Source organism: Sardina pilchardus, chromosome 24 (assembly GCF_963854185.1).
Source record: "Sardina pilchardus chromosome 24, fSarPil1.1, whole genome shotgun sequence".
Classification (NCBI taxonomy): domain Eukaryota; kingdom Metazoa; phylum Chordata; class Actinopteri; order Clupeiformes; family Clupeidae; genus Sardina; species Sardina pilchardus.
In genome coordinates this window covers 25,435,718-25,459,144 of record NC_085017.1, presented here as the reverse complement: position 1 = coordinate 25,459,144, position 23,427 = coordinate 25,435,718, and the positions used below count along the sequence as shown (strand labels likewise).

The 23,427-nt window shown below is 44.8% G+C and overlaps 1 protein-coding gene across 12 annotated transcripts; it reads right to left on the bottom strand.

Moving 5' to 3' along the window:
• Positions 1–616: 616 nt before the first annotated feature.
• tpm3 (tropomyosin 3) lies at positions 617–20,688 on the bottom strand. 12 transcript variants are annotated; one of them, XM_062530065.1, is made up of 10 exons: positions 20,408–20,688; positions 19,073–19,198; positions 11,537–11,670; positions 10,862–10,979; positions 10,563–10,633; positions 5,823–5,898; positions 3,986–4,048; positions 3,799–3,868; positions 3,443–3,521; positions 2,140–2,611 (listed from the first exon to the last, which is right to left on the bottom strand). In XM_062530065.1, the coding sequence occupies exons 1-10, from the start codon at positions 20,519–20,521 to the stop codon at positions 2,608–2,610; spliced, it is 855 nt and encodes a 284-aa protein (XP_062386049.1). In that variant the 5' UTR covers positions 20,522–20,688; the 3' UTR covers positions 2,140–2,607. The 12 variants fall into 12 exon arrangements, with proteins under 12 accessions (XP_062386046.1, XP_062386048.1, XP_062386052.1 ...); XM_062530063.1 differs by lacking the exon at positions 5,823–5,898 and adding an exon at positions 10,023–10,098 and having other exon boundaries at positions 2,144–2,611; XM_062530062.1 differs by lacking the exons at positions 2,140–2,611; positions 3,443–3,521; positions 5,823–5,898 and adding exons at positions 617–1,455; positions 10,023–10,098.
• Positions 20,689–23,427: the final 2,739 nt, after the last annotated feature.

The following is a 23,427-nucleotide window of genomic DNA, read 5'->3' as shown; positions in this document are numbered from 1 at the left end:
ACCCAACAATGCAGAGCAACCTGGGCTCTCATAACACCTGAGCAGTGTGCCATAGACTGGTTGACCCCATGCCGCTTTGCTGCAGTAATTCAGGCAAAAGGAGCCCCAGCTAAGTATTGAGTGTTGTACATGCTTATACTTTCCATGTTCATACTTTTCAATTGACCAACATTTCTAAAAAATAACGTTTTTTGTATTGGTCTTTGTAATATTCTACTGTGATACTGAATTTGGGATTTTCATTAGCGGTAATAATCATCAAAATTAAAAGAAATACACATTTGACATATATCAGTCTGTGTGTAATGAATGAATATAATATATAAGTTTCACTTTTTGAATGGAATTACTGACATACAGTAAATCAACTTTTGTTTTCCAATCCTCTTTTCACATGCTGTTGACTATACAGTTTTCACACTAGGTATACTACACACTGTTGGACTTTCTGTATCTCCATTTAAAGACCAGAATTCCTATCTCTAAACTGATGAACCTTTGATAGCCACTTTGATGGCATAGAGTGGTGGCATTAATTAGGCGTACATATGCCTATGCAAGATTCCATCCTTATACATCTGCCAATACAAAGTGAAAAAAATTGTCAAGTGTTGAGTGGTAGTAAAAATCATGGACTTTATTTGTCGTTGTTTTTTTTTAAAAAAAAGAAGAGATTTAGTTAGTCATTGAACACAGACACAAGCTGTAATAAAGTAATTATATGTAGCAGTGGACATGTTCCAGTTGAAATACTCCTCAAAAATTACCATCTCCCACTGAGTGTCATCTCTCCGCTCCAGTTTTGGCAGTAACATCGCTTGTAGTTGGCTCGCTTGAGCAGCACTGCCTTTACGGCTCTCCCAGAGGTACATTACAATGGTATCATGTTTAAAAAACAACCCCAAAGAGTTTAAGAGCACTGTGCACATTCATAAAAGTGGCTCTCGAAGTTGGCTTGCGTGTTAATAACGCTTAAAATGAAAAACACTTCATGCCCAAACGTACACAAAAGATATAGGATAACGAAACAAAAACTGAAGTGGTCTTCACATACATGAAAAACTACGTGGTTGGAGGCCTTCAGCGGTGGTTTTGGTCCCCAAACTGTTTTTGTTTTTTTGGTGCCCAGACAGGTGAGGGTGTTTTAAAATATTGAGGAAACTGAGAAGGAGTGGGAGAGGGGGATTACAAGGGGAGAAGGAGAACTGTTAAGTGTTTCCGATGGGGGTCTCTTAGATAACCCAATAACAAGGAGGACAGGAAGAAGAGGGAGAGAGGGAGAGAGAGGGAGAGGAAGAGAGAGAGAGAGAGAGAGAGAGAGCGGGGAAGAGAGGAGAGGAGGGGAGGATGAGATGTTTGTGCTGCTGACTGCTCAGACGCTGTTGAGGTCCTGCAGGGTTTGGTCCAGGGTGGCGTGCAGCTGAACGTTCTCGTCTTTAGCTTGGGCCACTCGCTCTGCAGCACACAGGGGGGTTAAGTGTTAGACATCCACATGCAAACTCTCTCTCCTACTGAGAGACACGCTCCCTACAGCTACAGCAGCTCCGCGATCATGTCCTCTCTTACCACCAACAGGGGAGCTACACCAGGCGCTGAACTGAAGCGTTCTGTTCACGAAGCGTATGTTGAAGCAGTCAATAATCACTATAATCAGTGGAAGAAGCTACACCAGACGCGATAGTGGCGCGTACTGTACATTCGAAGGAAATAGACCAGTCTGGATAGACCAGATGGATTTTACGCGTCCCGAACGGAACGTTTCAGTTACATGCCTGGTGTAGCTCCCCTGTAAGGCTAAAGTCTTCACCTAGATGAGCTTGATAGTTGTATAGCTATTTCCCCCAAAAGGTGTAGCCTATGTCCCTTAACACTAAAACGGTCCCCTCCCCCAAACTATACTGACGGGAAACAAATATACAGATTTTATTGAATGCAGATTAACCAAAACTGCTAAGTAGTACAAGTAGAGTGTGTGTGTGTGTGTGTGTGTGTGTGGGGTTAATGGTCAATCTGATGCAGGTGCAGTTATCTCTGACTTCTTCGCTTACACACTCCCTTATGTTTGTTTGGTTCCACTTAAAAACCGGCTACATAATCACAGACACACAACAGACCATCCAGTGAAGAGACAGAGTAAATAAGGAAAAGAATAAAAGGGACACAGAAAACATTCTTTTTTTTCTTTTTTTTTATCCTCCTTTCATTCAAGAACATATGGAACGGGAGAAAGACCAGAGCCAAAGCACCAAAGGAAACAGAAAGTGGACAGTACAGTACAGAGGTCAGGAGAGCCCAAGCCCCACCCTTCTGCGAGGACAATGGGGGAGCAAACAGAAGAGAGACAGAGGATAAAAACACAACTGACAAAAAGGTGAAACAACAGACCTGTACAGGTAAAGAAACGAAAACGGACTTAGATCATAAATAATGACAGAATAGACAGACTGGAAAAAGAGAGAGAAAGACAGACAGAGAAGAGAAGAGGGGGAATGAGAGAATAAAGCAAGGGGAAAACCAGGCAGCCGAAATGAAGAGAAGTGGGTGAAGAAGGCCCGTGTCTGAGTTTGAAGAGCCAGACAGCCCGAGAGGGAGAAACTCCTGTGCGTCTTATCTGCGAATACAGAGCAGGAACACAGCTCTCAGAATCACACACAACAGCACTGCTTTATGGTTACGGTTAGTCGGTGAGTACCCATGACACACAGCGCAACCTTTAGAGTGTGAGTGAGACGACAGCTTTGATCATTAACCTCAGGGCCCTAACACCCTAAAGCCCAGACACAGCAAACACAGACATGCTAGGCTGACATATACACTTATCAGCTCAGCTCCGCTGGGGGTGACCTTCCTTTAAGTGGGTCAGACCTGGGTGTGAGTGCGGTCTCTGAAGTGCCCCACACGTTAACTGCTCTCTACCACACACCTGGCAGAACTCCTCAACGCCATTCTGGAGGTAAAGTGACCCCGGAGAATTCACCCAGTCAACTATTGTTGTTATTTCCTGTTTTTAGCCGGGTGTTGTCAATGTTGTTATTCGGGAGTTAAACTACAGCTGGGCAAATGGGAGTCTGATTTGTGTGCCGTTGAGTTCAAAAACACTTCTTCAATCTTCCAGCAGAGGGCACTGTCTACACACCATTATATGAGCCCCCCCCCCTTTCTCTTGTAGGCACAATAAAGGCCCTGTTGGTGGCGACAACACTCTACTGTCACTGTAGCTCTACAAACACCCACAAAGGCCCCATTTGCACAAGGTCAACTAAGGCACCAGTGTTAAGACTACGTCACCAGGCACTACTGCAGCAGGCATGTCTGAACTCATAACACCGTTATGTTACAGCTCCGTTTTTACACACACAGACACACACACACACACACACACACACACACACACACACAGCACACACAGCACACACAGCACGCAAAAGGACAGAGTAATTACATGGAAGTCATGTCGTTGAGAGCATGGTCCAGCTCCTCACTAATGGCCTTATACTTCAGTTTCTGAGCATACAGCTCGTCTGTCCATCACAAGAGAGGAGGGGAGGGAAAAAAAAAGAGAGAAAGGCCACAGGAAGAAACGGGCGAGCGGGAGAGACAGAGAGGAGGTGAGGCGAAAGGAAGAATGGGAGAGAAAGGGAGAGAGAGGAAAAAAAACACAGGAGGGAAGTCAGTTGTGAAGCAGGAAAAGGCACGAGGATCACCAGGCAGGATGGAGCCGCGAGGAGGGAAAGAGGAGACACGTGATGAAAGAGTGAGAGAACAACACAAAAAAAAGGAAAGACAAAAAAGTTTTACCTTCCAGGTCATCAATAGTCTTCTCCAGTTTAGCCACAGACCTCTCGGCAAACTCAGCACGAGTCTCAGCCTGAAACACACAAACAAACAAACAAACACACGTAAATTAAATAGACATTTATTATTTTCACACACTTAAGAAGAACATAAATACTTTGTGTATGGGAAGTGGTGAGGTGTGACTTGCCTCTTTCAGTTTATCAGTCAAGATCTTGATCTCTTCCTCATATTTGTCCTCTTTCTGAGAGTACTGCAGAAAAAAAAGGATGACACACTCAGTGAGTTTCTCTCTCTCTCTCTCTCTCTCTCTCTCTCTCTCTCTCTCTCTCTCTCTCTCTCTCTCTCTCTCTCTCTCTCTCTCTCTCTCTCTCTCTCTCTCTCTCTCTCTCTCTCTCTCTCTCTCTCTCTCTCTCTCTCTCTCTCTCTCTCTCTCTCTCTCTCTCTCTCTCTCTCTCTCTCTCTCTCTCTCTCTCTCTCTCTCTCTCTCTCTCTCTCTCTCTCTCTCACACACACACACCCCCTTCTATAACACCCAGTTTCCTTTCTCTACGGAAAACTGAAGTTACCCGATACCCTGTGTCCATGCATCACTACCATATCAGCAACCTAATCAACAGCTACACACTTAGAGACGGGATCTGCTGATAACACTGCAAACCTTGTGTTTGTGTGTGTGTGTGTGTTTGTGTGAGTGTGAGTGCGAGTGTGTAAGTAACTTAGTTAGAACAGTGATTCTCTTCTGGGAGCTGAGCCCATGTAGATATTTTGTGGCTTACTGCAGTGGAAACTGACACTGCTCTGCATGCATATGTGTGTGTGTGTGTGTTCGTGTTCGTGTGTGTGTGTGTGTGTGTGTGTGTGTGTGTGTGTGTGTGTGTGTGTGTGTGTGTGTGTGTGTGTGTGTGTTTATGTACGGCTGGACTAGGTGTTGTGCTGATGCCAGGGACTAAAAGCACATCAGGGCTTGTCCACTGGAATGTGGCTGGAACAGTCACAAACACAAACACACGCCTCAGTCTCTGTGTGTGTGTGTGTGTGTGTGTGTGCGCGCGCGCGCGTGTGTGTGTGTGGAGGTCATGGCTTTAAGCTGCCTTGTTTCTTTTGGAATCTTAATTTTCTCTCGCCGAAAAAAAGCCTGTATAATTTCTAAGCATTGTGTTCCAGCTACATTTTGACGTGCCTGAATAGAACTGAAAACAATCTGAGGGACTTTCCATTGCAAAGCTACTACAGCCTTTCACTGCACCTCAAACCCACTTTAGATCCTTCTACTACAATCTGTCCAGATCTATATGTGGTGACAGTCACTGAGCTGCAGGTTAAGTGAGTAAGCCAGCTATGTACTTTCATTCATTCATTTTCTGGGAAGTGATCATACTGAACAGGGGCCTGTAACATCTTCAAGAGAATTCGCATTGACAGGTCAGTCATGCGTTTTAGGGTGTATCACGTCTCACACCCTGCCTCCAAGCAGACTTCAGTACACTAGTGATTCTCATCGACACCCTAAGCAGAGCAGTAGTAGACTTAGTACCTCCCTCCCCTCATACTGACAGCAATGAAATCCATTCCATGGAATTTAATTGCATGTAAATGGGCATTTGAGGAGTCACTTTCCACATCACTCAACACAGCCAATCGCGGACATGATGGGTGGGGACATTATCCAATCGCAGGGCTCCAACAGGGTGTGTGCGTCATATGCCATGACATCTCTGCCCTTTCGGTATGGATAATAAAGCCATGGTGGATGGGCCAGTGATACAGGAAACGCGGTCTAGTTAGACGTGCATGACCGCACAGGAGTATTGAATCTAGAGAGTCCCCCCAACGGTAAGATGCTGAGCTCATTTGACGGTGAATAAATGCTCTTGGGACAGATAGAGGGCTGAAACGATCATAATGGGAACTTGAGTAGCTCAGCAGACCGAACCCCCCGCCCCCCCTTCTCACTCTACACACCCACATAATTGGATCCATGCACACACACATGCAGGACAAGCCCACCCGGGGGCCACCGGTACCTTTTCGGCCTGGGCCTCCAGGCTCTTAAGATTATTGGTGACATTTTTCAGCTCCTCCTCAAGCTCGGCACACTTACTGCACCGACGACGGCCATTTTGACAGCGTAGAGGAAAGAGGTCATGAAAAGGCAGGTGAGAAAAAAAGCCATCAGAGAGAACATTTGAAGAGACAAGACACAAACGCTGGAAGAAAGGGCGAAGGGGGGGAAAAAAGGCTCAAGTGATACAATAGCGTTACAAGGGTGGTATGGCAGAGTGTGGCGGAGTGTCTGTGGCATACACAGACCTGTGCTCCAGAAGAGAAGGATAAGACACAGGAAATGCTCCACTACTGTGGGTGGGTGATCATGGGAGATTCCAGTGACTTAGAAAGACTGTGTTGCTGGCGTCCTACAGAATTAAATGTATTGTAGTTGCATGTGTGAGTGAGTGTGTGTGTGTGTGTGTGTGTGTGTGTGTGTGTGTGTGTGTGTGTGTGTGTGTGTGTGTTTGGGTCTCCAGTGTTCTGTGGAATTAAACGAGCTCTGGCAGAAGTCCGTGGTACCTTAAAGCATGCTCAGACAATGCAGAAAGCGGTGAGGCACACAAACATGCAAGCTACACAAGGTAACACAATCCATGCAAGAGATAAGGAGGCACTTCAGCAAAGAGCAGGCTGGCCTCTACCCTCGGGACTTAACAAGGTGTGTCTGTAGTTGGGGGCCAAGCAGCGAAGCTGCGAGGCAACCCCTAGTGATTGTACGTATTCTTATTATTATTATTATTACACATTGCCCATTTCCCAGCCAACCATACACTCCAGAGTTCTGAAATTTGGCACACTCATTCAACTTCAAATTTGCCCGAATCTATTAAATTTACAGACAACAAACCCCAAAACTCCAGCGCCACCAACAGGTCAGGCTGAATTTTTCTAAAAGTTACCCAGGTCTCAAATTTTGTCCATTTCTTACCAAACTTGTCACACATGACCTTCAGACAAGGCCACTCAAGACTTATCATTTTGTTAATAAATATTCAAAAGCGTTTGCCTGTCACAGCCAATCAAAGTTGGTGAAGCACCAAAAAACAGCATGTGAACCTATTATCTATGTAACCAAAGAACCATACAGTAAAAAGTTGGGATTTTTTGGTGCACTTATTCTCCCTAAGCCAATGACCACATACCTCAATTTTCAGACCCCAGAGCCCAAAACTCCAGCGCCACCAACAGGTCAAAATTCATCAATTTTTCAACAACATTAATGCAAATAACTCTAAAATGCTTAGACCTATCAAGCTGAAACTTGCTCAGTACATTAACGCAATAGGTATAGCCCCACCCACCAATTAACAAGACTTTTCCCCAAACGCTGTAGCGCCACCAATAGACCAAGGTCAAAACTTTCAAAAAGTTTCACAGGTCAGAGATTTCATCCGATTCTCACCAAACTTGTCACACATGACCTTCAGACAAGGCCACTCAAGACTTATCACTTTGTTAATAAATATTCATAAGCGTTTGCCTGTCACAGCCAATCAAAGTTGGTGACGCACCAAAAAACAGCATGTGAACCTATTCTCTATGTAACCAAAGAACCATACAGTAAAAAGTTGGGATATTTGGTACACTTATTTTCCCTAAGCCAATGACCACATACCTCAATTTTCAGACCCCAGAGCCCAAAACTCCAGCGCCACCAACAGGTCAAAATTCATCAATTTTTCAAGAACATTAATGCAAATAACTCTAAAATGCTTAGACCTATCAAGCTGAAACTTGCTCAGTACATTAACGCAATAGGTATAGCCCCACCCACCAATTAACAAGATTTTTCCACAAACGCTGTAGCGCCACCAACAGACCAAGATCAAAACTTTCAAAAAGTTTCACAGGTCGGAGATTTCATCCGATTCTCACCAAAATTTGCACAGACCATCTTCAGACCATGACTTATCATTGCATTGCTTTATGGAACAATTGACGGAAGTGCTCGTCTGTAACAGCCAATCCAAATTGGCGGCGAAGCCGCCACACAGGAAGTGAACCTATATCTCTGCAAGGCTTTCACGTATCAAGACCAAACTTAGAACATGGGCTCAGAACCCAATTAAGAGAAGCCTCAACAACTTTGGTGCCCATTGACAACTGTGGGGGCGCTATAGTAACAGGAAGTAGGCTCATATCTCAGCGATGCTTACACGTATCGAAACCAAACTTGGTATATGGACTTGGGACCCCACCCTGAGGACGTACAATACATTTGGTGCACTCTGACCACTAGGGGCGCTATAATTAGCAAAACTTTCTCGTATCAACACCAAACTTGGTATGTGGACTTGTGAGCACATCCGGAGGACCTACACTAAATTTGGTGACGTTTGAACACTAGGGGCGCTATAATAAACAACACTTTCACCTATCGACACCAAACTTGGTAAGTGGACTTAGGAACACATCCCAAGGACACACACACAAAAACAAAAAAAATAGAAATTAATTTTGCCTATTTTCTTCACATCCACTCTCTCTCTGTCTCAAACCCAGACACAAGCACACACACTCTCCTCTATGGTGGTCGAGGGGGGGGGGTTCCATTTGCACACGCCCACTCTCCCATGTCATGTCTTTTGACCACTAGGGGGGCGCTATAATCACAGGAAGTCAGCTCATTTTTCATTAATGCTTTCATCTCTCTCTCTCAAACCCAGACACAAGCACACACACCCTCCTCTATGGTGGTCGTGGGGGGGGGGGGGTTCCATTTGCACACGCCCACTCTCCCATTTCATGTCTTTTGACCACTAGGGGGGCGCTATAATCACAGGAAGTCAGCTCATTTTTCATTAATGCTTTCATCTCTCTCGCTCTCTAACCCAGACACAAGCACACACACCCTCCTCTATGGTGGTCGTAGGGGGGGGGGGGGGGGGGGGGGTTCCATTTGCACACGCCCACTCTCCCATTTCATGTCTTTTGACCACTAGGTGGGTGCTAGAATCACAGGAAGTCAGCTCATTTTTCATTAATGCTTTCATCTCTCTCGCTCTCTCACCCAGACACAAGCAAGCACACCCTCCTCTATGGTGGTCGTGGGGGTGGGTTCCATTTGCACACGCCCACTCTCCCATGTCATGTCTTTTGACCACTAGGGGGGCGCTATAATCACAGAAAGTCAGCTCATTTTTCAGTAACGCTTTCATCTCTCTCTCTCTCTCTCTCAAGCCCAGACAAAAGCACACAAATACTCCTCTATGGTGGTCACAGGGGGAGGGGCGGAGGGGGGGTTGTCTTTCCAAATTTCCAAAGCTTGGCCCCCACATTGCTGCTCGCAGCTTTAATTCTGATTAAGAGAGTCAGGAGGGAGGGAGAGAGGGAGGGAGGAAGGGAGGAGGAGAAATAGTGAAAGTGTGAGAGAGTGAGTGATAGTAACAGAAGCATGAGACAAGAACAAGAGCAGCGGACAAAAGCGGTCCTTGGGAGAGAGAGAACAGAAAAGGGAGGAAGGGTAAGGAAGCAGAAAGGGTGCAGCGTGAGACCTCTTAAACGTGGTGAAGAAAGATGGCCGTCTCTGAGGAGTGCAGGGCCTTCATCACCTCCGGCTACGACGTGAAACCCGCACACCAACACTCACTCCATCTTCACACAGGCACACATCCCTAAACCATCACTGTTTCTTCCACCCTCAATCTGTCTATACTTGTAGACCACATTGCACTTTCAGCATTTTTTCTGCACTTCTGGTTAGACACAAACTACATTTTGTTGTCTTTGTACTTGTAAGTAAGTAAGTACTTTTATTGTCTGTCTTGCGAGAGAAATTCATCTTGGGCACACAGGAGCACCGGTGGTACACAAAGGTTTTTACATAAAACATACATATAACATGAAACATACAGTATGGTACCCCCCTCCACAACACCATTATAAAAAACAAACTAAGGCACTACAGCATGCACACCCATGCACACACACCCCATACCCCCCACCCCCACAATCTGCTCAATGATAAAGTTGAATCTAATCTAATCTAATCTAAACTGAACTCCACTGGTTGATATGGAACTGCCAGCCTTGTAACAACATCGATTTCATTCTTTCATGAGCAAACACTCTCTCACACGCTCACTCTGTCAGTCTCTCTGTTTTTCTCTCTCTCTCTCTCTCTCACTCACACACTCACACACACACAAACAAACAAACAAACAAACAAATTCTACCTGGTCCTCAGAATTCTTCAGGCTCTTTGTTGTTTGGTGCAGTCCCCTAAGCTCCTCCTCCAGATTCCTGGCATTGCTGTTAGTGTAGGGGAGGGGGTCGCAGCATCACCAGGGCAGGGCAGCATGCACACATCCAACCAACCAGCCCAAAATTTAGGTTATACCCAAACCCATGCCGGAGCACACGTACGCACGCGCACACACACACACACACACACACACACACACACACACACACAGGTATTTAGTTATGAAGGGAATCACCGTTGTCATGCAAATGAGGGCATTTTTCTCATGAGAAGAGAACAATGGGGACCAGGCTTATTATGGGATGGCCCATCAGATGAGTCTGGGTGGCTGAATGTTTTTGAAAGAGATTCCAGCGCGGAATTACTTCACTCATCCTGGAATGTGTGCTCTGTTCAATAACAGCTGTATGTGGCCATGGAGCTTTGGATCCTTGCACTGTCTAATGAAGGGGCTTGTATATGGAAACAATGAGTGTGTGTGTATGTATGTGTGTGTGCAGATTTGACTCACGCCTCAGACAGCTCTGCCCTCTCCTCTGTACGCTCCAGCTCTCCCTCAACAATCACCAGCTTACGGGCAACCTGCATTCAGAGAGAGAGAGAGAGAGAGAGAGAGAGAGAGAGAGAGAGAGAGAGAGACAGAGAGAGACAGAGAGAGACAGAGAGAGAGAGAGAGAGAGAGAGAGAGACAGAGAGAGACAGAGAGAGGGGGGGCGAGAGCGAGACAGAGAGAGAGATTGTTATAACGAGCCATGAATGTTTCTCATTACCAAGTATTCTGTGTACGTGCGTGCATGTTTAAACACTCACCTCTTCATACTTGCGGTCAGCCTCCTCAGCGATGTGCTTGGCCTCCTTCAGCTGGATCTCCTGCAGCTCCATCTTCTCCTCGTCCTTCATGGCCCTGTTCTCAATCACCTTCATCCCTCTGTCACACAGGGAGAGAGAGAGAGAGAGAGAAAAGAGAGAGGGAAGAGATAGAGAGAGGATTCATTTGAGTGGGAATTGAGATGGTGAGCATGTGTAAACTGTGTGCGTCCATGTTCCATTGTTGTTATTGACACGTTTTGGAAAACGTTTCCATGCCTTTCCAAGGATCTTAAATTGCAATGACGCTTCACAACGGATAAACAAAATTGTGCAATTTACCCCACAGAATTACTTCACCTAATTGCTGAATAAATATTTAACTTTTATTATCTATAAAACAGCCTTTTAATTACTGAGTAAATATTAAACTTTTATTACAACCGTTTCCAGTCTTTCTAATAGACTTGTTTTGGTTGACTATATCGATTCAAGAGGGAATTGCATTGTACATCATCCACTTCTATGAATTTGCTGAATTTCTTGACTTTTTAAAAGCCTGGAAAACGGGATTTGAAGAATGTCATGACTTCCAGGATCTCCATGACTGTGGGAATCCTATGCGTGTACACATTCAGACTGGTCAGCGTCTTGGGTGAATGAATGCACGACACGCACCTCTCGCTCTCATCGGCGGCCTTCTCAGCCTCCTCGAGCTTCTGCAGGGCAGTAGCCAGACGCTCCTGAGCCCTGTCCAGCTCCTCCTCAACCAGCTGGATACGCCTGTTCAGAGAGGCTACCTCTGCCTCAGCCTGAGAGAGGGATAGAGGACAAAACGGAGGGACGAGAAAATAAAAGAACAGAGAGGATTAACAATTAGAGACACATGGCCAAGAGTAAACGAGAAAGAGAGGCAGACCGAAAGGGACCAGGAGAGAACGACCGACACATATCTAATAAAAACCTGAGGAGAGGACAACGGAGACAAAACTGACCCTGCATTCTTCTGCCAGAAAAGGACAAACATGTGCTCGGTAGACCGCTCAAGGCCATGGTTTACTTGAACTTTATGCTGCCATTCATGTTTGTGCAGGTGTCCACAACATCTCATCCTGGCAAGTTTAGTTGTAGTGAGATTATAATGCCTCTAAAAGGCATGGATATCTGTATTAATAGGCTCCTTTAAACAAAAGCCTGTTCCCAGTTGTATGGCCTACCATGAAGAAAGGAGTAAGTGAGGGAATGATACATATTTAGACATTTCCTTATTGTGCATGGTTTTTCATCTTCCCTCTTTCAAGCTTCAATTTGGAAGCACTAATTGCAAGAAATTGTGAAATTGCAACAAAACGGAATGATTTGGCAACAACCTTGCTCTTACAGAATCGCTGTTAACCATTGCGCAGCGTCAGCTGTGCGAAAGCTTTGCTGTTGCTGTAGTTACCAGTCCCGAAACCCGGATATTACGACAGCGCTTACAAACTGAGAATTTCGCTCCTAATAAGGCGGTGAGGAATCTAGGGTGAGTCTGTCTGGCACGTTGATTCGCCGGGCATGTTTGAATGAAGATAAGCGTTCTCAACCAGATGATTATGCAATATTAGAAAAATCCACTGCATACATTAAAAACTCTCGGGTGAGAATAAGAATAGATTAGCCTACCTGATCGTGTCTGTACAGAACAGCTTGTTAAACACTGGACAGGTGCCAGTGCAAGTAATAGCCCCACTTGTCTATGTGAAATGGGTTATAAGTCAGCCGTGTGTGTGTAAGTAATCTTTCTTGATATGACATTCCACATAAATAAGAAAGAGTAGCCTAACCTAAATGTGTTCTTTTTTGGGTATTTTTTTGTCTGGTCAAGATCTGACGACTTGGAATTCCTTGCACTGGGAGCGATGAAATATGATGACAGAGAAAAGCCAATTAGCCCCACGCTCGAAAAAAGTCAGGTTTTTTGTTAGCCTACTTAAACATAAAAAGTAATATTGGACACCCGTCAACAACGTTTGGGCCTTCCATCCGGAACGCGCCCAGTTCAGATGTGTCATATCAGCTCATGCCAGCTAATTCCAGCAAGTCGGAAAAATCATCCTCTTGACAAGAAATCTATTTTTCAAAGTTCCAGAGTTATGGTTACTAAGTAGCATAGCCGATAACTTCAGGAGTGGGCAAGTCAAACAACTTTCAGGAACACCCAGAAAAAGTGTCAAAAACGAAATAAAAATCAGGACAAAATGAAAATGAATGTAGCCTCATTACAATGTGAATATTTGTGATAAACTCCTCTCGCCTGTCCACCAATTCCAGTGGTAGGCTATCACACATCTTTATCAAATGCATAGCATAGCCTACGCCTCTCCAACAAAAAAGCATATGCCCTTCATTAGGAGAGAACTCCTCCGAAGCGCAACAATGTAACCACAGACGAACATTAGACAAAAAAACAGATCTCGGTTACTTAAATGTAACTAAACGAGTTATGCTACATTACCTGTTCTCTTGAGCGTTTCTCCTCCTCGACCTGTCTCTGCAAAATCTCGGCTCTTTCCTCTGCTTCATCTGCTTGTTGCTGTAAAACTTTGATTTTTCTCTTAACCGCATCGATGCTGTTGATTCCGGCCATATTTGAGCTCTTTTAAAACTAATGTAGTGGTCGAGAATGGTGTCCTATCGACTTGAATGGAGCAGAAGGGTGGACCAAGAGAATGGGGGGGAGAAAAATGACGGCACCAACGCCCCGCCAACAAGTCAAACGCAGACAGTGATGCGAGTAGGCTATCGGATGGCTGTTTTATCCAAAACGCTCTTCCCCTCGTGCAATTCCGTGAAGTAGGATTGTCAGACGAACTAATCTAAAGTTAGGAAATGACAAACTCAACTTCAACGGTAAACTCAGGAAAAATTAAATAGTTTGACCGCTGGTGTTAGCCAGGGAGCACCTAAAGTTGGAGAAGCGCTTGTTTTCCCTCAGACGTGGCAAGCGTTTTTTATTTATTCGCTTCCGTTGTGAAAGTCCCGTCTACTTAGATCGAAACCACGTTGCGACGCAACTGTCTTTCATTCAAAATAAATGAGTAAACCGGTAGCTCGTGCTGTGGCAGTGCAGTCGACTCCACTCCCTTTCTATCGTCTCATTTCATTCTTTGCCTGAAGTACTCCTTTTTCAACCAACTTCCGCCTTACTCCACCCAGTCTCCGACGGATAGGACAGACAATGGTTTGAATGCTGATCTAGGAACAGTCTCAGTCCAGTTTTTCATCTCCCTAGATTCTTGGTGCAAACGCCGGTTCTGATCTGTCGTCAGTTGTCGAGGTGGAGTCTCTGGGGACACCTACACGTTATTACACGTGTCGGCAGGTAAAGTGCGTAAGCAAGTAGGATCAATCATTTTGGCATTTCAGGCCACTCCCAGCTAACTTTGGGCACGGCGTTTTGTCCAGGCACATTTGATTTAAACGCCTAGATTCTATAGAAAGGCATGCTATCAAAGAAGCTGAATAGAGACCTCCTCTGGGAGTTGACATGAATGACACAATGTTAACGATAAAAGCTGTTACTACTGAGAGGTTGTCTCGGCCTACAAGAAGTCTTCCAATATTTGGCTACTAGTTTATTGTCATGACAGTATGGCCTAACAAGGGTGTTCCTGGCTAGCTAATGTCACAGAATTACACCAAAATAGGTTTCTCATAAGTTATGGTGTGTGTTTGCTTTTATGTTTAAAAAAAAAAAAAAAAAAAAAATAGAAACTGTATTTGCATTTCACACTAATTACTCTCACATCATCATTCTGCAGTGTCAACACAGTCAAGTAGGCTATCCATCGCTTCCTAACATCCTACAGTACACACACACACACACACACACACACACACACACACACACACAGACACACACACAGACACACACACACACACACACACACACACACACACACACACACACACACACACACACACACACACACACACACACACACACACATTCACTCCATATCAGGCAGGCCCACCAAGTAGGACACATGAGGAAGGCTGATACCAGCTACATGTCATGGTCTGTGGTCTTCTCTCTTTCTCTCTCGTATATGGTTTCAGCATGTGGTTGTATCTACCAATACACAGACAGCCACAGAAGACAATAAACACTTCCGAAAGTACGTAGCCATGTGCTATGATGTTTTAACCATCCAAAAGTATACTCTGGTCTTCCACACCATCCCTTGTCTGTGAACTTGCCGTCTTGATACAGATCTGGCAGTAAAGATGATGATGTAATGTCATTAAAACATAGGCCTATTACATTATATCCATTTGAAACTGTAATGTTAATGTTATTTAAGATTATTCAATCTTGCTTCCACAAATATCATCTTTGCTAAATATTGATTATCATCCAATCAGTATTATGCAGGCAAAATTCAGAATTGAACTGAGAATAACTCTCAAATTCAAATTCGTTCTTGAATCTGAGTTGAATTAAAGGAAGTAGAATTTAAATTCAATGAAATTCAAAGAAATTAAGATGAAAATGAAAGTAGACAAGGTTGGACAATACACACACTCATAAAACGGATGTGGTATGACATCACACACATAATTAGGCTATATAATCTAGATAAGATAGTCAACATAGGCTGCTGATTAATCAGTCCAATAACTTTTTACAATGTTAAGTTTTTCAGTCCTCACTCTTTGTATGCTAACACACACATGTAACATTCAGCCTGCATTGTATCTGTCCACATTTTCAAGCTTTGTTGCACAATTTCCTGTGTGTCAGTTTGGTTGCGTGATCATCATGATTGCTTTCATGTGATGTGAAGTAATCTCTAGACATGCACTATTGGGACTCTTCCAGCAGGTGGCACTGCTGAATAGATGTTGGAACGAGATTGCAACTGAGGTGGGTGCATCACTTAAAAAACATAAATGAATACATGAAATGTTTGACTCCTTCATCTTACACACTTAAGCAAATTAACTTGAATGAATTTAAATGTGAAATTATCAGAATGCAAAAGATGCGAATGATCTCAAATCTTTGAGTGAATTGGTATGAGATCTCTGCCATTTAACCTCCTTCTGTAGGATTTGCTTGTAAACATGAACTTCTTTCACCTTGCACTCTGAGGTTTCTGTAAAGGCCTAGTCCTGCCTTAATAGATTCTCACACCTAAAGCTGCAAAGAAAGTCCACAAGTCTTTCATTTGACTCTATAATGTGTCAAGATAATCCCTTCTTTACGCCCGTGTGTGAGAGTATGTTCGTGAGTGTGTGTATGTGTGTCCATGACCGTGAACATTCACCTTATTCAGACCTGATGTGAGTACTCAACCACACACACACACACACACACACACACACATAGATAAAGAGAGAAAAAGAAAGGAAGGGAGAAACACATACCAATACACCACGCCAAACATACTGGACATACAGTATATACATTCACATAATAAAACACACCTTTAAAGGACACTTCACCGTTTTTTCATATTAAACTTTCAAACGTTTCAATGTGTGCACTCACTGACTCTGGCGTGCGGTACAACTTTGATAGCATTTAGCTAGCCCAATGCATTCATTAGGATCCAATCAGAGATGAAGTTAGAAGCGACCAAACACCTCCATGTTTTCCCACTAAAATACAGTTACACGAGTAGTCACACGACCAAGTATGGTGAGACAAAATAAAACGTGGTGCATTTCTAAGCAGGCAAAAGGGATAACTATATTGTGTGGCGGAATAACATTGGGAGCACTTAGACTCTGCGCAGTAGTATCCTCACTCCAAAGTGAAACTGAAAGTGCAAGAGTGAGGATATTACTGCGCCACACAATAGAGTTAAATAGTGAGTGCACGCATTGAAACGTGAGAGGTATGTATCAACTCGTCTTAGTTAAGGGAATAACGTAGTTTAATATGAAAAAACGGTGAAGTGTTCCTTTAAGCCTCATTCACACAGTCACAGGCATAAAATACAAATTACAAATACAAACACACACACACACACACACACCACACACACCACATACCACACACGCACACACAAAGGCAGTATCATATGTTGTATACAGCATGTGGCATGCATGCCCTTCACCCTATGAATGCTGCTCGTATCTGGGCAGTGATACAGTGGCCTTTCAGGGCCAATTACTCAAGATCGTTGGCTATGTTTCAGGCATTTACTGCTGGATGGATCAACATAAAGCTGTGTGTGTATGGTGTGTGTGTGTGTGTGTGTGTGTGTGTGTGTGTGTGTGTGTGTGTGTGTGTGTGTGTGTGTGTGTGTGTGTGTGTGTGTGTGTGTGTGTGTGTGTGTGTGTGTGTGTGTGTGTGTGTGTGTGTGTGTATGGGTGTGTGTATGGGTGTGTGTCTGTGTGTGCGTGTGTCTGTACGTGTGTGTGTGTGTCTGCATGTGTGTGTGTGTCTGTGCATGTGTGTGTTTGTGCACGTGTGTGTTTGGCATGTGGCTGAAAGCTACAAGCACTCAACAGCAGGAAATGGGCAGCAAATGAAAGCGGAGCGGAGTACACGGGCCGCTCCATTTACCCACATAACTCATGTCCTCAGGCCCATCCAGATGACACTTAAATTTAGTCTGTTTGCTTTTCTGAGACAGTCAAGAGGGAGAGGCGGGCGTGAGCCTGCGGCTGTCCGTGCGGCGCGCGCTAACTAACTGGGTGGAGGAAGAAGCTATACTGCTGCTGGGGTGCAGCAGCTCTGGCAGATGGACACAACTCAGACATCCAGAGCTAATGCCACACTGCACAAACTCAACAACAGAGTAAAGCTTATGGGAACAAATGTTGCTGGTGGTTTAGAGACAACGTTTGGATTTTCCTAAGCACGACTGGAATGGATGTCTCAGTGTCTGTGACCTCTCTCTCTGTGTCACAACGGTCAAAATAGCCCGATGACCATGACCCTGACCTGGCCGCTTAAGACATGGGCTTAGATATTATGGGATGCTGCACAGAGAGCTACATAAATGTCTTGTTTTTTACTTTGCCTTTCATTATTTATCTTCATCTCTCACATTTACAAACGCACCCAAATATGTACAAGCAAACATCGATCCCCCCTCTCTCATTCTCTCTGTCTGTCTTTGTGACGAGCACTCGCTCTCCTTCCCTCTCTCTCTCTTTCTCTCAGTCTCTCTCTCACACACACACACACACACACACACACATTCTCTCTCTCTCTCTTAAAGCCCTACGGTATGTAGTCCATGCTTAGCCTTTCCACACGAAGGCCAAGTATTAGTGAGACAGACAATATGGTGACAGGTGTTCCCCTGCTATATCCAGGTACCTGACACAATAAATCACCTCCTACAACAAGGCAACACCAGTACAAAAGGACAGGTGAGGCCAAATAGTAAGATGTATCAAAACAGTATCTATAGATATGCTTAAGTCACTGGCATTTGGTGCCATTTTCAACACATTTTAAACACACGTTGCGTGTTACGTTGACCACGAAACGAACACGATGGCCTTGCAATATTTCAAGGACTCAGCAAGATCTGATTGCAATCAGGGCGACATCTGACCTGGGGTCAGTGTCTCTGCGGTCTGAGTGGCCCGATCTCCCACCCCTCCTGGGACCTGAGGTGTGCGCTACAAAGGGCACCAACACCAGGCTCACTGAAGCCCAGTGATTTATGTCCATGGCGACCTCGCTTGTTGTGTGGGCCTGATATGATGTGGTTTTTCGAACGCTCGGCTCAGAGAATGTTCTAGATGCCCTCTGTAACGACTCGTAATCATTAATCATTTGGGGCATTTAACAACGGCAGTGGCCTTGAGGAGAGAGGGACTGCGCGGCGGCCTTAAGCTCCCCGACTCCAAAATAGACCGCTTGGCCCCCTGTGGCACAGAGGGGATTGGGAGCAAGAACGTCACGATGGTGCCCGATTTCATCTGATAGTGGGGATCCTGTGTGTGTGTGTGTGTGAGAGAGAGAGAGAGATAGAAAGAGAGAGAGAAAGAGAGAGGAGGGGGGGACTAAATGAGAATAGAGATGGAGACAGAGGGATTGTGTGATGTCCAGATGACATCATGTCCAGAAAGAAGGGATGCGGTGAGCAGCTGTGGAGAGCTCAACAGAATGAGAGGAATGGCAGGAGGGGCCCTAAAATGGGGTGTGTATCTTTAGGATGAGCTCTCTCTGTGTGTGTGTGTGTGTCTGTGTGTGTGTGGACTCACATCAGCAGCCTTCTTCTCTGACATGTCCAGTTTCTCCTGAGCGTCCTTGAGCGCCTCTGTGTACTTATCCAACTCATCCTCAGTCCCCTTCAGCTTCTTTGTCATCTGAAGCAACTCATCCTCATGCTGAATGACAGTGAGGCAGAGATAGAGAGAGAGAGAGAGAGAGAAAGAGAGAGAGAGAGGGAAGAAAGATGCAGGAGAAAACAAGTAAAGACTAAATGGTTAGATCAAGCTAAAAATACATAAGGAACAAATGGAAAGAAATACAATCTCTCTCTCTCCTCTCTCTCTCTCTCTCTCTCTCACACACACACACACACACACACACACATGGACAAGTGGACATATTCCGAGAGTGAACTGCAAATAATTTGCCAGACTTTGCCAAATAGGGACATAGGGTCTTTCCTCCTTTTCCAACATCCTGACTGGGAAGGTTGTTTGGCACCAAGAGCCAAGTCGCTACCAGTTCCGGCTCCCCCTCGGGAGAAGCACCGAGATGATTGACAGGTTTGGCGAGGCTGCGTTTCAGCACCATGCAGATATAAATACTGCCCGCGGATTAGCCTGGCCCCGGCAGATGCCCACCGTAAGCCACACATGTTTATCAACCCACCCGCAGCCCCTCCGCATTGTTTCCGTGGGGGGTATCACTGCCCCCTGTAGAAGCTTAGAGGGATTGGGGTGGCATTGCGGGGTTAGGGTTTGGGTTTCAGGCCTCCTTCGCCCTGGCAGCTTCATCCCTTCTCTAGATGTCCTCTTCTCCGCCTTGCAAAGACCTGGGTGTAGACTCCTGTAACCTTAACTAAATCCCCAACCTGATCTCCTCAAGTAATTAATCACTCACGTCGCCCCCTAATGTTGATCCCATTCTGGTATAATATTCTTTGAACTTTTGAGCACCTTGGGTCAGTTGCGTTGCGTTTACAGTAAGTGTGCTACATAAACAAATGTGACTGGACTTGGCTAAACTGAAAATCATAGGAGAGACTTATAAATGTAAGCCCTCCTTTCTCCACTTGGCAAAACAATCTATTTTCTTGTATCTTAATTCATTAACCTAAATTGACTCAAGGAAATATAGCCCATGTGAACATACTGTACACACAGTTATGCTGACTACTAGCGTAAACATTTGGTTATTAAAAAGTTATTAAAATATCGACTTAGATAACACAGACAACGATTCTGTATACTATGTTTATTTTTGGTTAATTGATCAAAGGGATCTCTTTCAGCCGTTCTCGCTACCCCACACGGACCCCATACGCCCCTCTCTCTCTTTCACTCTTTCTCTATCCATTCATCATTCCTCAGCCCTGTCTCAGTAACCTGTTTGCTTGTGTCCTCGGCAGACTTCTTGTCTATCTCGGCCTGCTCAGCTTGGTCCAGGGCGTTCTCCTTATCCAGCTTGAGCATCAGCATCTTCTTCTTGACGGCCTCCATCTTGGCAGTTCTTCCAGGGGCGCCGACGCCGCTTCAAGCACGAGTAAACGAGAATGAGACGAAGAAGAGGAGGAGGAGGGAGAAGAAGGAAAGGAGAGTTGGATGTTGGGGCAGAGAGAGAGAGAGAGAGGGATGGAGACGGAGGTAGAGATAGGGAGCAAGTCTCACTGAAGGGCAGACAAAAGGCATTTATATAGAAGGGGAGTGGCCAAGCCCTTCTTCATCCAGGCCTGTGGGCACAAACTCCACCCAGATAAATGATTAGCCCCTCCCATTCCACAAATAATTTTGCTCAATTGCTAGTAAAAGTTGCACACTCGTTTTCTGTTTTCCATTCTTTCATCTCCTCTTTCACTCTTCCCACTATTACATCAATCCGAGATTTCTTTCCTCGTCCTATCAGCTTGTTGTTCCACAAAACACGACAGAGGGAGTGCATGGGGAGAAGAGTGGATGTCCCCAGCTATTAACAGACAATGCCAAGCCTGCTATTCTTGTCCAGCACAGCTGCATGGCTTGTGCATGTGTGGTTATGTGCAAAAGCGCATATCTGTCCGTCTGTGCATGGATGGATGTGTGTGTGTGTGTGTGTGTGTGTGTTTGTGTGTGTGTGTGTGTGTGTGTGTGTGTGTGAGTGAGTGAGTGAGTGAGTGAGTGAGTGAGTGAGTGAGTGAGTGAGAGAGAGAGAGAGAGAGAGAGAGTGAGAGAGAGAGAACTGATGAAGGGAACTGATGAACAATCAATGCCCCATGCGCTAGTGCATGTAAGTTTCTTTATGGCGTGGCCCCATGGTTGCTATTGTTACTACTGTTTTTGGTGTGTCCCATGTTTAAGAGCTCCGTTCCTCTGACTGGTTATGCCCCATTCTGTATGTTAACACCGCAAGCAAACACTGGACCCACTTTGGCAGCCATTTAAAGACCTACGGCAGGCTCCTGTGTCTGGGGAAAGGGGAGGGGGGGGGGTGAATACAAAGCAGACACCGAACAGCTGAAGTCCCCTTCCCTTCCCTGCCACACCACCCCATCCGCTCCCCCAGGGAGCTTAGGGTTTGGTCGCCTTTCCTTACTGAGCCTGGTGTGAAATCTCAGCACCTCCTCTTCACTGCTTTCCACCACGCCAGCTATGCCGTGAGGAGAAGAAACGCAGTGCCCCGAAACAGGGCTAGTTACAACGCTAATGCTAATCTAAGGGGGTTTCAAGTTTAAAGGGCAGAAGAGTGGCCAACCCCAAAGGTCAAAGTGCAGAGGTTAAACATATATTTAGCATATAGGCTTAGCACATAGACATTGAAGTGTGGGTCACTGAATATGCTGTTAAATGTAACTTTTACAGTGTTTACTGCGAAATGAAGGCCTTAACGTGTTTATTAGTGACATTAGGACTTCATGACAGGTGACTAACCAAATGATGAAAGCACCTTATCAAGTCAAAGTAGTTCCTATTTATGTGTACACTTAATATCAGTTGACTGTTTCCTTAGTGCTGCTTTACACTAAGTAAATAATGAAATATTATCTGCAGCATACCTCACTGAGACTATAATATATGACAACAATAAGATGCTCAACATTTTGTAGAATAACAATAAACTGAATGTTAGAAGAGATCTTTTCTCTTTTACATGAACGATTCCTCAATATCGATGTTCTAAGTTGTATTAAACGAATGGACTAACATAAATAAGGTTCTATGTTAAAGATGGCCGGTGTTCTCCTTTAATGGAACCTCCTCCGTTTTCTGTCTATATTTAAGACAGTGGTTCCGTGGTGACATTGGCAGTAAGAAGTCCTCTGAGAGTTTTAGTCACTCAGCATTGTCTAAGCATGTGTAATGAGTGTCACTTTTAGACTCAGGAGAATGTGTGTGAGTGGTGTCTTGATTTCATGTGCAACAGTAAACCACGGTTGGGGTGCAACTGTAACTGACATCTGATGGAATGGTAACCATACAGCCAGTGTTTACAATAATCACAGAGGGCCGAATGCCAGTGCGTGCAGAAAACAGATTACATTTTCACTTTACACAGGACCATTGCCTCTACTGATCAAACATAATATACTGTAATGGTATACTATGTATCAGATATTCTCAGGTCACGATTGTACATCTTATATGCCTACGGATATAATTTGTTTCCATGGCCCTTTCTTAGGTTTTAATTTTCTTACAAACGTAAATGTATATGAGAAAGAAAGTTGGAGAGGTTGGGACAGAAACGGACATATCATCATATTGTGTGAGATCCTGTGTGTACGTACGTGTACTGTATATGGGAGGGTGAGAGAGATGGAGCATGCGTGTGTGTGTATGCTTGTGTGTGATTGCGAATGCCGATTCTGCCACTCAGGAGATATTAATACCTGTCTCTTGGCTGACATTGTAGTGGGATTACACTTTGTGCTGAGAACAGGCCCTGTAGCGCTGACCGATACCCCGTATCTCCTCACAGCAGCGACCCCTGAACCAGCCACACCGCACAGCTTCGCCCCGCCAACGCGCTCGTGTAAGTCTGACACAATTTTAATACTCTCTCTTCTGACACAGTAACAGCATTCACACTTTGGGGATATATTTGTCCCTCCCCAAACAGTGATTGGGAGATGGATCAGTAGAGATACCAAGGAGCAGAAGAGCTTGAACTCAGCCTGAAGAGTAAGACACTTCATATTTTGTATTAATTGCTGAAAGTACTTCACAGGCTGTTGTAACTATATGTACACTAAGTGGTCATGAATACCGTGGTAGGTGATACAGCCTATTAAAGTACTTTCAGAATTGCGTAGTGGCCCCGTTGTATTAAGTTGTCTGACAGCACTGTTGGCAAAGCACACAGAACTCAAAATAGAAAGGACACCAATTTCAGCACACAACACCCCATCTATTACTCCATGGTGAGTCACAGC